Source organism: Triturus cristatus, chromosome 7 (assembly GCF_964204655.1).
Source record: "Triturus cristatus chromosome 7, aTriCri1.1, whole genome shotgun sequence".
Taxonomy (NCBI): Eukaryota; Metazoa; Chordata; class Amphibia; order Caudata; family Salamandridae; genus Triturus; species Triturus cristatus.
In genome coordinates this window covers 612,992,518-613,006,712 of record NC_140590.1, presented here as the reverse complement: position 1 = coordinate 613,006,712, position 14,195 = coordinate 612,992,518, and the positions used below count along the sequence as shown (strand labels likewise).

The 14,195-nt window shown below is 40.9% G+C and overlaps 1 protein-coding gene across 1 annotated transcript in view; it reads right to left on the bottom strand.

The window, feature by feature from the left end:
* The window catches only part of DGKE (diacylglycerol kinase epsilon), a 151,940-nt gene that overhangs the window by 12,191 nt on the left and 125,554 nt on the right, over positions 1-14,195 (bottom strand). Inside the window, exon 10 of the mRNA XM_085617181.1 lies at positions 3,282-3,393. Within this exon, the coding sequence (XP_085473307.1) occupies positions 3,282-3,393 (112 nt within the window). The remainder of the gene's footprint in view (positions 1-3,281; positions 3,394-14,195) is intronic.

The following is a 14,195-nucleotide window of genomic DNA, read 5'->3' as shown; positions in this document are numbered from 1 at the left end:
ACATTAATGATCTAGTGTCAATCGGAGGCACTGAATTAAGAAATCAGGTTTGATTAAATGAAAAGGACCAGGCTGGTGGACTTCAGTAAATGGTGCATGGAAGTGAGATTCAGTGACCTGCAAATGGTTCAAGAAGTGAGCTAAAATTCCCGTGCAATCAGGTTATATCATGGCCAGTGATGGAATTGTAAAAGAGTTGGAAATTAAGCGAGAAATGTGCAAAAGAAGGTTAAGCAGGAGAGGTGACACACCTGTTGTGAATGACAACTCCAAGACAAAGTCGAGTCTAAGGGATGCAAATTTGGATACTCAACACAGCAATGATTAGAAAACTCAGTTTTACCTTAGTATTATCTTTACAAAGATTTTGGTAGGTACAAATATTTTCAGGTCTGTATTGTATTTCACGTTTCTCTTATGTATTGCGAATGCAGCTGTGTGTTACATATTCCCTGTAAAGTACTAGTCTATTGTGAATTTAACTGTTATATCTTTATAATGTTTTTGCTTTGTGATTGTCAAACGTAGGGAGAAGGGTGGGTCCTCATTACTATGTAGTTAGGGGATTCTAGAATGGAATCTTTCTGTTCGCATCAATGACCGACTGACTTGGGGAGATGGAGGAAGCAGTTAAAGTTTGAGGCAGCAACAGCCTTCTGCCTTTGCTGTCCTCTTTTGCTTTAACTACGTACCTCAAATAAATCTTCTCTGTTGTAACCTCACAGAGTGCAGTATCGTTTAGATCACTGGTGATGATTTGAAGAACAGAAACCTACTGTTCCAGCCATAAAAGCCTCATTGCTTATTGCCTCAAACGTTCCTACATTCCATTTGTCTCGGCTTCAGTGCTTCTGGAGTGGAGGAGTTCTGACGCTGTTCCCGAAATCATGAAAAGGTATGGGGACAGCTACGGGGTGGCAGGTCTGCTCATTGGTCATGTAATAAGGATTTTTTAAAGTTCCAATCAAACCGTGCACCAGTGCCATCTATTTGTGGCTGTGTTAACTACATGCACAAAGTTTGTATAGAAACAGGGTGGAAGTTATTTAAATATTTATTTTTGATTGTTTATCACTTTGTTTATTTTTTATATATTAATTTGATTATACATTATATAAATTAGTTCATTTGTAAATTATTTAGAGCTAATTTTAAATGAAAAGGTAATTAATTGTGATTTCCAACTGGTTAATTACATTATTGATTTGGTAAATTATTTGATTAATTGTAATAATGTGTATATCAATTAATTGTATTTTTTTTAAGTATATATTTTGTAATGTTTATAACAATTTGCGAAAAAGACTGTTGTACATTTGTAAAGATTTATTTTATGTTTCTTTTTATGTATATACATTTTGGTGTGAGAATAGTAAATGTAAGTTTTCCAATGTCCTGCACCTTCCTGACTGTTGCTTATGTTGGAGTGGGAATACTAAATCTGAACCCTCCAAAGACCAACACTTTCCCTAGGGTTGCGTAGGTTCCAGTGGGAATAGTAAATCTGATCCATAAAAGTCAAAACATTTTATGTGAATATTTTGTTTTACATTTTTTATAGATTTTTTTTGTGATTTCTTTTAAAACTTATTTGATTACTTTCTGTATTTTTATTTTTAAAGGAGAATTATTTTTTAGTTATTGTATTTTTTATGTATTTTCCTTTTTTAAAGGAATATTTTGTAGTTTTAATACTTTTATTGCACGTAATTTGATATTTGATTTATAGTGATTTTAATTATTGTTAATTATTACTAGTAGTTTTGTTTTATTATTCATGTTTATTTCATAACTTTATTTCTCATGTATTATGTTTATATATTACATGTAAAATATGTGAGATGTATTTTTAAATGTCATTTTTTATAGCTAATATACTGTTTAATATTAAAAGTCCAATACACTTACCTATTTTGTGACAATATTTTGGTCTTCTATACTTCTGTAGTCTATATTGTCCTATATATACAAAGTATGTAAGGTGATATTTTTGTTACCAATATTTTTAGTTATATTTTTGTATTTCAAAATTGATGGCTCTGATATTTTGTCATACAATTGCTGGTTGCCCCCCATATGGATCAAACGAGCATCTTACTGAATACAATCTTGAGAAAACTCTGTGTAAAGCACGTTTTACCTTAGAAAACACGAATGATCTCAATGAAAATAAACTAAAAAAATAACATTTCCTGTGACCCATAGAAGCGCATGTTATTCTTGGAGCTAGAAAGAGGCATGTAAGAACATTCTTAAAGTTGGAAGGTATTTTAAGCAAGCAGTGCTGGAAGCAGAATGACATACAGATGTGCGGTGAATGCCTGCAGGGCCATTAGAGATGGAGAAAGTCAGTTACATGTCACACTACTGGTTTGTCATCTGTAATGGACCTACCCCAATTTACCCTGCCTGTGAGACCAACAGGCATGGTAAATGATACTTCCTCTGAATACTCAACAGTGCCTTTCAACTTACAGCGACAGCACTTGTGGAAAACCTTTACAGAACTATGGGCTAGAGGCTGGATGTACAATGCATTATACAGTCTCAAACTCCGATTCCAAGTTTGCAAGAGAAAATGCTTTTTAAAACGTACTAATTTCAAAATCCTAAAATAAGATTCTGACTGCATACTGATTTAGTATTTGTAAGGGATATGTGGTAGGTGTCCCTTCCAAATACTGATTCATGTCCAAGGATTTAACTGATTACCAAAATCCTGTCACAAAACATTGAAAAGTTGCACTCTTGAGTTAGAGTGGTAACCCATTTGGACAAGGGAATGGGGTTCACTTTGCAATCATGACAAACATTTGTTGGGTAGTAGACAGTGATCCGAGGGACCACTGCCAACTCTCAAATAAACTTAAAAATGTAAGGTGCAATTTGCAACCGTCCTCATTTTTATTCACAAGGCTGGTCAAATTGCGCCCCACTCTGAATTTTATGAACCTACATATAGTGCATAGGCCAGGTCGAATAATTCTTTACTGGTCCCAACAATACTTTTAAGACCAGTCCTTTGTCCATCCGGCCATTGGAGTACATACTCTCATCATACATAGCTGGCAAATAACCTCCAAACAGTAAATGGAAATATAATGGGCGCTACTGTAGTAATTTGAATAATCAAAGTTTGTAGTTGTTTCTCATTTTGAATCTGCACTAACTTGGGATACACCACAATAAAACAAAAGATGTGTCTATCAATGTAAAGTCCAGAGAACTACAATGTGAACAAAGAGCATTAGCTTCAACATCGTCTCATTACTACCACTTACCCTTACTGTGTGTGCCTGGCCTAACCGCACCGGATTTGCCAGCTTGACTTGAATCTGTGCACAGTGAAAAGACCCATAGACACCAACCACTTCCAGCAAACCATCATCATGCCTGTATTACATATGAAAAAGGAGAAAGGGTTTACGCTGTCTGTGATACAAGTGTCTGTTTATAAGTGCTTTATATCTCTTGTTCAATCATAAAAATGAGATTGTAATGTTCGGGGAATGATTCCATAGTGCATTTAAAATTATATATGTGCATTTCACAAATTGAATTACATAACTGTTACATTTCTGAGGGTGTCAATAACAACACTATTTATGATAATCTATGAAATTGCTGAGTTGTAAAACAAACTGTGCTAGAATCAGTTTCAGTAGTAAATCATATCAATTAGTCTCATATTTGTAATACATTTTGGGCCCGATTTAAAGTTGGATAATAATGGAAAATCCTACAATTTGAGGAGAAAAAGCTACATCCGCAGACGAATTTGCCTGTGTAATTTTTCAACCATACTATCACTATGATGGAGGAAATGACCCATGGTGGAATCTGCACAAGATGTAACTTCTCGTCCACTAATCAGCAGAACTTCAATTCACAACCAACTTTAATTCGGCCAGATGTTCTTCAATGTATGTTGCTTTCTAAACATTTGCTTATTCTGTATCAGCTCCATAATTTTCAAGATCTAAATTCTGAACTCTTAGAGCTTAAATGGGTTGTAGACACTGGTAGTAACACTCCACTTTCTGCGTTGTGCTGTATGGTACGGACCACCCATTATACAATCGCTGGAATGGACAGGCGGTGGCTCTGCAGGTAGGGAAATCAGACAACAGGAGCCTACTACCATCAATATTGGTCGGTGTATTTGGCTTTGATCAATTTTGGCTGCTAAAAAATACCATTATATAGCCAGCAGTGAATACCCACATATCACCCACAAACAGACCTGACTTTCCCAAGCTTCATCTCGGGTGATGTAGGCAGGAGCAGTGTTGAGTCACCCTAAATGTTGCTGACTTGAGGATTAATGAATGATGACCTATCCATTCATGTGAAATGGCCCATAGAAGACCCTTCATCCCTCTATCCAGCAGGAGAATTCTACCCAGCTGTCCTTTGGAGCAATGGGCAGAAATGGCTCCTCCAAGTCCTTACCCGAAACTGCCTGGGTGGAGAGTCTGGATAATAAAATGAACTTGTGCAACTGTTTATTAAGAAAGTATACTGTTTGCGAGGAATCAGTGGTGGCGTACCATAGAGAAGCCAAATTCACATGATCATTTTTGAAAGGGTTCATAGTTATGAATTAAAGTTGGAGCTGCTTATACAACCTCATTGCAGCCTCAACAAGATGGGAAGATGAAAATTGAGAGACAGTGGATTATTAATTGGCATGGTTGTGAGACCTCACCAAGTAAAAATTTCACTATTCCGTATCAGATCCAGTCAGGTTACTTTAATTTAAACCTTAGTTCAGTCCTGGGCAGCTGCGGCACGAAGCAGTATGGCTCAATTCAAAGGAACAACTGTAAGACATTTATCAGCATGTATTAGCCCCTCTGAATTTGTTTTCAGAAAGAATCTTAAAACTCTTTGATTCCAGCCTGGAGGGCGTTTAAGCCTGTGGCTATATGTTGCACTCTTTTCAGACCTCTACTACTAGCACAGGGGCGCCTCCTCGGAGGCAGTTGTGTGCTCTATAAATTGCTTATATTGTATTGTATCAGTACCAAACAGTCAATAAGTTGAAACCACAGCACAATAAAAATCCCACGCCATGTTATACAAATAGTAGACGTTTTAATGAGGAAAACAGACACCCAACGGACAAAAATCAGTTCAGGGAAACGGGCGATAGGATTTTTTGGAATATTCAGAGTTTTTTAGTGCCAAACAGCGAAAAGTACTAACAGCAGGTATTCGGTCATGCTAGACCATTTCAAGGTCAAAAGTTAAGACCGACCATGATGGAATGCTGGTCAGATACAGGAACCAGGTTCGTACTCGTGAATTTGCCAGCTAGACTGGATCGAGGGCTCAACTGCTTGCTGCTCAGTGTTGTTGCTGGTGAAATCCTCCATGTTGGAACTTAAAAACATTTCTAGAAGTCGAGTTTGAGTGGGACGGAGTACATTCTAACACCAGCCAAGGTTGCAGGCTCTTTTGGGCACCACTTGGTGAGTTAGGACTCAGTCTCCCAGAATAGTTCACCAGGGTACATGGCAAATCCAGTTGGAACTGGTCAGCTAGGTTCTTCTTTGTTGCAGGTTTCTTGCAGCTTTGTGTTGCAGGAGTGCAACAGGAGGATAGCCAACTAGCCATTGGAATCCAATCTTTTGTCCTCTATTCAAGTGAGAGCTGGTCTAGCTACTGGGGTTTCTCTCCACAGGTAAAACAGCAGGCTCAGCCCTTCTGAGTCACAGTCTACGTTCAGCAGGTGCAGTTGTTTTGTGTCCCATAGGTACAGCAACAGCGTTTCACAGAATGTAGCCAGGGGTACCACTTAAAGGCCTGGCACAAGCTTGTGGATGGTGATGATCCCCTAACCAATAAGTAAAAAGTCCCTTTAGGCAACCCTACCCACTTAGACATCTGTTTTTGGGGATATGGCCCTAAACAATCCCACAGTGCCCAGCTGTGCCAAAATCTAACATGGCAGAATTGTTCTCCCCTTGGTGGGTGCTCTGGGCACACTCCTGTGTAGTGTCTAGGGAAATGAGGAATTACCCCCCGCAAAAAACAGTTCTGGGACAGGCCCACCCCCACCCCCACTGAGATTGGTGTCACTCTGGATACTTAGTCAATGGCAGGGGGCAGGCCTAGGTTTGGGTTACAACTGCCTGTAGCAGGGGCTGCCCCTTTGAAGCATGTACAGTTGGTGGCCATATCCCCCAGGCAATCCTGTCGGGGGGAGGTCACACCTCCTCCCAACCAAGGCCCTTTTGTTCTGAGAGCGATTCTCACCTCCCAGCAGGCTGCCAGGTGACAGCTGGAGATTATCTCAGAAAGGGATACTAGAGGCCTTTAAGCAGGAAAATTCCAACTTTCTAATTGTGGCATTTTCAAATGGCAATTTACAAACCTACTTTTCCATCAGATTGGATTTCAAATTCATATTAATTTGAGTCCTTGAATCATGGTTCTCGCTATTCCCAAACCAAAGTTACACATTAACCTCTTCCATGCGTCGGATGGCCCCCGGCCGTCCGACATCACGGTGGGCGTGTGCGGAGGACGGCCGGGGGCCGCCCGTTCAGCGCATGCGTGGAATTCGCCCGCACGACGGGGAAATTTGCGCTGCGTCGAAGTGGTTAAAGGAGTGATATAATGCAACCCAGTTCTTTTTCATAGCAGAGCCAGTTTTGCTGCAGTGAAAACATTACTTTGTTGATTTTTCACTGCGAGGACAAGTAAAACATATGTACAGGTGACCATGCACACTGCCCTATGGCCACTTAGGGCCTACCTTAGGGGCGATGTACCAGCATTAAAAAAAAGGTTTAGGATTGGCAAAATATATAATTTGCCAAGTCAAATTGGCAGTTTTAAGACTGCCATGCTAGGCTGCAGTGGCAGCCTAGAGTCATTTTTAGGTCTCGGCTCGAAGGCTGCGCTTGCGCAGTCTCGCTCCGAGATTTAATGTTTTGGAGTAGAGGGGCTTGCACCCGCCCCTCTTCTCCCCTCTTCTCCATTGGCTGGCCTCTTGAATGCTGGCCAGCCATTGGAGAAGAGCTTCGTCACTCCGAACAGGCCCCGTCCTTTTCGTGTTCGGGGGCGTGTTTTTTTCAACTTTTCTGATTATCTCCTCCAGCCAATGGCAAGAGGAGAACACGCCCCCGAATCCGAAATCGCCGCTGCCTTTCTCCGAGGCATTTCTGCTTCGCCTCGGAGAAGGGCAGTGGTGTGCTTGTCTCCTTTAGCCTTCAATTTCTCTCCTGTAAGACTCTTGCCCGTTCCTCTCCCCCGGAGATTGTTTATGGGATCCTGGTGTGTTTATTTCTATTCATAGTACGTTTCCACTAATTAAATTACCGTGCGGGTACATACACCCTAATAATACGTGTGGCTGCAGTTTACAGAGTACGAGGCTAAATCAGAGCGGAGGGAAGAGTTAAGAAGACCGCAAGAGGGTACAAAAACTATTAAGTTCTGGAAGTCTATTATATTTAAACACTATGGCATTCAAGAGGACAGTAGTAATTTTTACATATGATACGTATTGAATAATTATCGCCTTCCTCAGGTTTGGAAAATTGCAGAAATTGATAATTTTTTCCAAAGCGAATGTAGAAAGTGAGAGGGGCTCGCTTTAACAGCGCAAATCCTTCCTCTCTCACATACGGTTAGACAGGGTCTAAACCTCTGCAGATTTCAAACATGGCCACTATATTTATACACAGCAGAGAGGGACGTCCCTTAACACCTTCTTCTGTTTCTATTTAGCTCAGTACGTTTCGGAATCGTTACTTAGTCCTCTTTTTATTTCCATTGTCGTGTTACTTTTCTATGCTCCTCCTACTTCCTATCATCTTCCAAAGCGTGCTGCTGCCTAGTGCTTGTTTCAACAGTTTTAGGAGCTACTTACAGCAACGCCTGTGTAGCCGCCAGCATGGTGAGACCGCTTGGGAGGGGGAACCCTTGCAATGCCCCACCACAACTCTGTGGGATTGTTATCGGCCTCCGAGAGATACTGTTGAGTGTCAATCCTGGGCTGTCACCTATCACTGACTACCACCCCAAAGAGCAGTAATCTTTGAGTTATTTGTGTTCCACCTTACCCATCACCACCTACAGCTGACGCATGCCTCAGCTTTTAGCTGTTTTGTGTGCATTGACACGGTGCTGTCACCTGTGTCTTCTCCTTGCCACCTGATTATAAATGACTTCGAGATAGATGAGGTATTTTAATGTCATTGGCATGTATCAGTGAATCCGAGGTTTCCCCTCCAGGTCTGGGAGCCATCGAGCAGTGATCATAAAACCTATTTTGTCAGACACGCAGATAGTGACACTGGAATAAACGTCTACATCTGCTTCTGCATACAGAGAGAACAATAACGCTAAGACTGTCAACGTCCTTTTCTTACCAAGCAACAACGATCGGAGGGGCTGTCAACAGTGTTTAATTTGTTAAAAATTAATAGGTGTAAGTGCAGGCGCCCAATTTTTCCCACTAGGAGCTTGCAAGTTGCAGCCGATTGACTGATGGTGTTGCCATTGAGCAAGATTGTCTAGTTGTGATTCCACATCATGCTCCTTTTTCCCACCATCCTACATTTTCTCTTTGTTGCTTGAAAAGATGGAATCTAGCTGGATAGTGTATCTGGTTGCTTTCAGTGCGCTGGTTTTGTGCCTGCCATAGTGTAACGTGCTGACTTTGTTCCTGTGCAATTTGTTGACTCCTAGACGTCTGGCTATGCCTGCACTTTGCTTGCTTTGTGTTCAGAGCAGCAAGCTGCAAGAAGTGGGGGAAGTCTTGTTTTCAGTTCTAGGCGTGCCCAACTCAAATGCCACATTTAAAGGGCAATTGACAATTATTTTGTTTGAGTCTTGACCTTGCTGGGCTCTAGCTGGAGCTTCACTTTGGTGCCAATGTCACCTATGTGTGTGTGTGTGTGTGTGTGTGTGTGTGTGGCTGTTTGTGTGTGTATGTGGCTCTGTGTGTGTGTGTGTCTGTGGCTCTGTGTGTGTGTGGGTGGCTCTGTGTGTGTGTGGGTGGCTCTGTGTGTGTGTGTGGGAGGCTCTGTGTGTGTGGCTCTGTGTGGGTGGCTTTTTTTGTAGGTGGCTCTATGTCTGGTGGCTCTGTCTGTGTGTGGGTAACTGTGTGTGTAGGTGGCTCTATTTGTTTGTGGGTTGCTCTATATGAGTTGCTCTTTGTGGGTGGCTCTGTGTGTGTGGGTGGCTTTGTGTGTGTGGCTCTGTGGGTGCAAATGCAATAGGTCTCGCATTTGAGAGTGATTAAGCTATTGACATTGTAAATAACAATGCCGTTTCTTTAAATGTTTTAAAAACAAAAACTAATGTCATGAGCAATGCCAATAGCTCTATCTTTAACAATGCCGAGACCATTGCATTGTAAATGCTTGTTTCACTTTGTCACTGTAGTGGTGGCAGCAATCCAAGTACTAATGACTTGGTAGCAAATGGTAATTTTCCACAGGTATTCAGACATCTAGTGGTTATCCCTCTCCTGAAAAACATTATTAGGTAGTGTAAAGAAGGGAGATTGTTTGGAATTACAAAACAATTTCTTAGCAGGGTTTTGTCAACTTGAAGTTATCTTTGCCAAATACGTACTGGACATGTGGAACGGTAAAGAAAATCCATGCCAGACTAAGCTACTGATAGATTGGTTACACTATAAACCTTAATGTTTACATTCTGGTCTCCCAAGTTAGGAGCCCGAGTTTAAACAGTTAATCAAGTCTGCATTTTGAGAATTATTATCAATCAATGAGTCTCCAGGTTAACACTGTAACTAAGAGCAATTTTTGCCAGCTGTGTATGCCAATAATACTATGGGGTCGATTATGTTGGCGGGCGGATCGCCACCGCCCGTATGGCGGTGGCGATCCGCCCGCCAATTACCACCGCCCGCCTACCATTTCCCCCCGCCACATTACAATGGCAGAGAGAACCCCGACGGACGGAAAGACCGTCCTCCAGTTTGCTGCCGGTCGACTCGTCGACTGGGCGGAAAAAGGGCATGATATGGTGGCGGTGTCTGCAAGACACCGCTATCCATATCATAATGCAGGCTGAGATATGCCTTTCCATAGCGGCAACGCCGCTATGGAAAGGCATACTGTCTTCTGTATTGGGGGCCCTTTGCTGGCCCCCGGGGTGTTGGTGGGTGCACTTGGGGGGTACCACATTTGCATGCACAAGGTGGCAAGCACCGCACGGTGCCTGTCACGTTGTGCATTCAAATGCACAACATGCATTTTGTACCTTGAGGCGGGTGCTGCTAGCAGCACCGCCCACCGCAATGTAAAAAAATGCGGGATGCGCCCGCCAGTGTTGCGTGGTCATCTTAATTCGTATGGCGGGACCGCCGCAACAATAGTGGGCGATCCCTTTTGCCGTTGTGGTGGCGGGCGGACAATCGCAATAGACCCCTATGTATGTAGATGGCTTTCCACATCAACTGATGAGGGTTGATATTTGCTTCATCGAGACATAATAAAGTAATGCAATTTATCTTGGTCACATTAAACATGCAGTCATCTAACCACAGAGACTTCAGTCTGTCTTCTGCTGAATTTCAAAGCCACCATATTCAATGACTGTCAGCTGAGTTTCAAAAGAATTAACATGAACAACCGAGTCTGCTGATGTCAGAGGCCTGAGCGTCTTCAGTTTAGAGTCCTTTTGGTCTAAGAAACACTTTGTTCAACTCGTGCCTTTCTTTTAAGCATCCAGTGGATTGATAGCTTACTTTAACTGATGAGGAAATTCAGAACCTCCTGTTGAAAAGGAGAAGAAAAAGGCAGAGAACAATCAAGATTAGATTGTGTATACTGAAAAACCTATACACTAAGTAACTTCACTCAGAATGAGTCTCTTCCAACTTCGAAGGATGGTGAGGATTCACTCAATGGAGGATTTTTGCAAAATTTCATAGGTGCATGAATTACCCATCCCTTTGAAGTTATTAGACATGAAACTGTCTTCTGTACTAGTCACGCCTATTCCTCCTAGGACATGGCTGTATGTGCTTCAGGTGAATCATGGTGGTAACTGTGAACAGTAAGGCCATGTCAAGTCCTACACCAATTCAAGAGTAAATAACTGTCAAAGTGAAGGTGTGTACATGGTTCTGCCTAGGTCAATTGTCAATTATTCTGTGAGACAGGGTTGAGCAATGATACTCTGCTCAGTCAATGGCTGTGTTTTACGGTCAGCCCTCTGCCCTTTCTCAACTTGGCTTGAACTGAAAACAACCAAGCCTTAACGGGCAGCAGCCAATACTAGATATGTCAGATGCCTGGCCACACAAGTGCATGCCAAAAACCCACTTTGGATGATCATCAATTTATCCCGCAGCCGACTCTATCTTATATGCTAGAAAACTGAAATAGACCCATAATCCTATGGGAGAGGGCTTAGATTGTTTTATTTTATTTATTTATTTAACGATCAGCTGTATGTCAATGGGTAAGTATATATACACACACCCCCTCGGGTCTCAGTGAATGAGATAATCGGAATTGTTCTTTTAAGGCATTACAATTACTGCCAAAGTACAGCAAGGCTGAAGTGACGTGAACATATCATAATATTATCCTTTATAAAGTTATGTTTAATAGTGTTTAAGAAGTTGCTATTGGTAGAGATGTCATCCTGCCTCTTCTTGCTGGATGAATGTACTAATCAATTGGTTAAATGGTGTTTTAGTACTGCCTGCAGTGATATAGTGTAGTAGTAGAATACATGCAGAAAATCGAAGCCACCGGGAAAAAGTCAACCAACAAACTGCATGTCTAGCATCAAAGATATGGTGTGGGATATGGTGTGGGAGGTCTAGTCAACACAACTGAGTGGACATGAAGCAGTCATCCTGGATCATGCATGCCTGCACGAATGACAAATTCTATTCTCATCAACGTATGTGGTCATCAGCCATCATAGTTGATGTGTTAGTACTAGTTAGGTGACACTGCATTATGTCAAACCATGCTTCTGCTGGGCAATATGTGCTGTAATGGGATCTGCTGTGGGGGAAGCCTAATTAAGGTATTGTTATCACCAACTTGTCTGCACAAAGAAAGGCACTGTGAATGATATTAATAGTTTGCCTTGCAGCAGAGAACGTAATGCATCTTTCATAAGTTAATTGTTTGGATGACTCGCACATGGGTTAGGTGAACTAAATGTCATCTACTTTGCCTCTAATAGGTGGTTATTATTGGGTAAGCTAAAGAAAAGCAGAGCCCTAATTAAGTTTGTACATGAGTAGGAATCTAACTTTCCGTGTCAATATATCATGGACTGACATACCACCTAGTTACAGTGTTAACAGTGTGATTTAGAGTCATAGCACCCCAGGTTGAAAATATGCAAGCATACAATATCAAATTTAATAACAATATTTATAGACACAAAATAAAATTAAAATAAAGATAGTCCGTTTAGCTACACTTTCAATAGGTAAATTCATTAAAAGAAAAGAGAAACAAAGAAAGTAGGGAGCCATCTGGATGCATAATAGTGATCATATCTGAAGTAGTTCAGAATAATTTCTTAGTTTACTAAAACATATGAATGGTGTGTATCTGCAAAAAGATATATAGAGTCTCTTAAGAGGTGGGGAGTTTTATTTAGCTTGTCTTAAATGCATACACAAGCTAGTACCCATATCCATTGGTTATCATAGGTCTTATTTAGGCAAATATATAGAAAGATTCACAGTATTCAATATACGATCAGGTTTTGTACCTAATCTATTTCATTGACAAAATCTTCTACTGTGTTGAATGAGTGAATAGGTTTTTATCAAAACCATTAGGACCTTCTAAGGAATACAATTTTCTGCATGTTTTATGGACAATTAAAGGGACACTCAGTTGAACAATATATCCTTGATCTGTGTGGGATAATTTCTTACCACACTTTCTGGGATGTTTTGCCTATGTTTATTTTGACTATGGGTTCTGCGAGCGCCTTATTTCACCTGTTTTGAGTTGCAGTTAGAAAAGTATTAAATAAAGCAAATTTGTACATCTCAATTAATTAACACGAAACACACCAGCCCCACAATACAAAATCTAAAATCAATTTTAATCATGGCGTGTTTCAGGCATCAATTTCAAACTACATTTCCAATTAAATTAAACATTCTAAAATACAATTCCAAACCACATTAACTGAATATCTTCCTTAAGCTAGTAATGCAGGTTTGCCTCTTTACAAGTGCAAACACCGAGTAGAAACCAGTGACTTTCAAAAAATATCTTCAGTTCAACCCCTAGTCCTTTGCAGATGCATAAAAAGTCACACAGGGATTCTTACTCATAGCTGCAACTTCTCCAAGTCTTATTATCTCCCTTAGTTGGGTACCATGTCTGTCTTAAGCCAGCTGGCGGACATTCAAGAAACAAGCCTCTGCTGAACTGTTCTTTTCATAGCTGAAAAAAGTACCTTTGCCAACTAACAGGGGTATAGAAAGGTGCCCTAAGATTGTTATGCTTCTTTTGGCATACATCAATAAAAGTTCAAAACCGACTGGACTATAGAGTTCAAAGCAGATTTTAAAATTAAAAAACTGAGATCACTGTCTCAGACAGTGAACACAGTCATGCCTTATTTTTTTAATTAGTCCAACGAATGGTGTCTCAATCTCAAATTATTTTAGTAACAAGAGGCACAATTTCAAGAAGCCTGCTTTCAGGTTTCAGCTTTGCCTTAAACGCATGTATATCAAAACAATACAAGAGCTACATCAAGGAGAAAACACATTCTGGGGGTTTTATAGAATGTAAAAGATCATCGAACATGAAGCTCTTACAGAAGAAGTATATAGGTAGAAGATGGATTCCAAAATGAACGTGTATACAAATATCTAGTGGGATACCACATAGTTTTTTTCAGGGTGCCAACCATTTTAGTGATCCACTTTCCGCTAAGTTAATCAAAGATCTCAACGTGGCCATTCTCCCTCTCTGGGCCAGGATCATCCAACAATCTCTCATACAGGCGAGGATTCCCGACTGCCTTAAGATGGGGCAAGTCACACCCATCCACAAGAAGCCTAATGCAGACTTAGGGGATCCCAATAACTTCTGTCCGATCACTAGCATCATGTCTTTAGCGAAATTGCTTGAGAAATGTGTTCAAACACAGCTATGCGACCAATTCAAGAAATTCCAGCTCCTAGACCGACACCAGTCAGGCTTTAG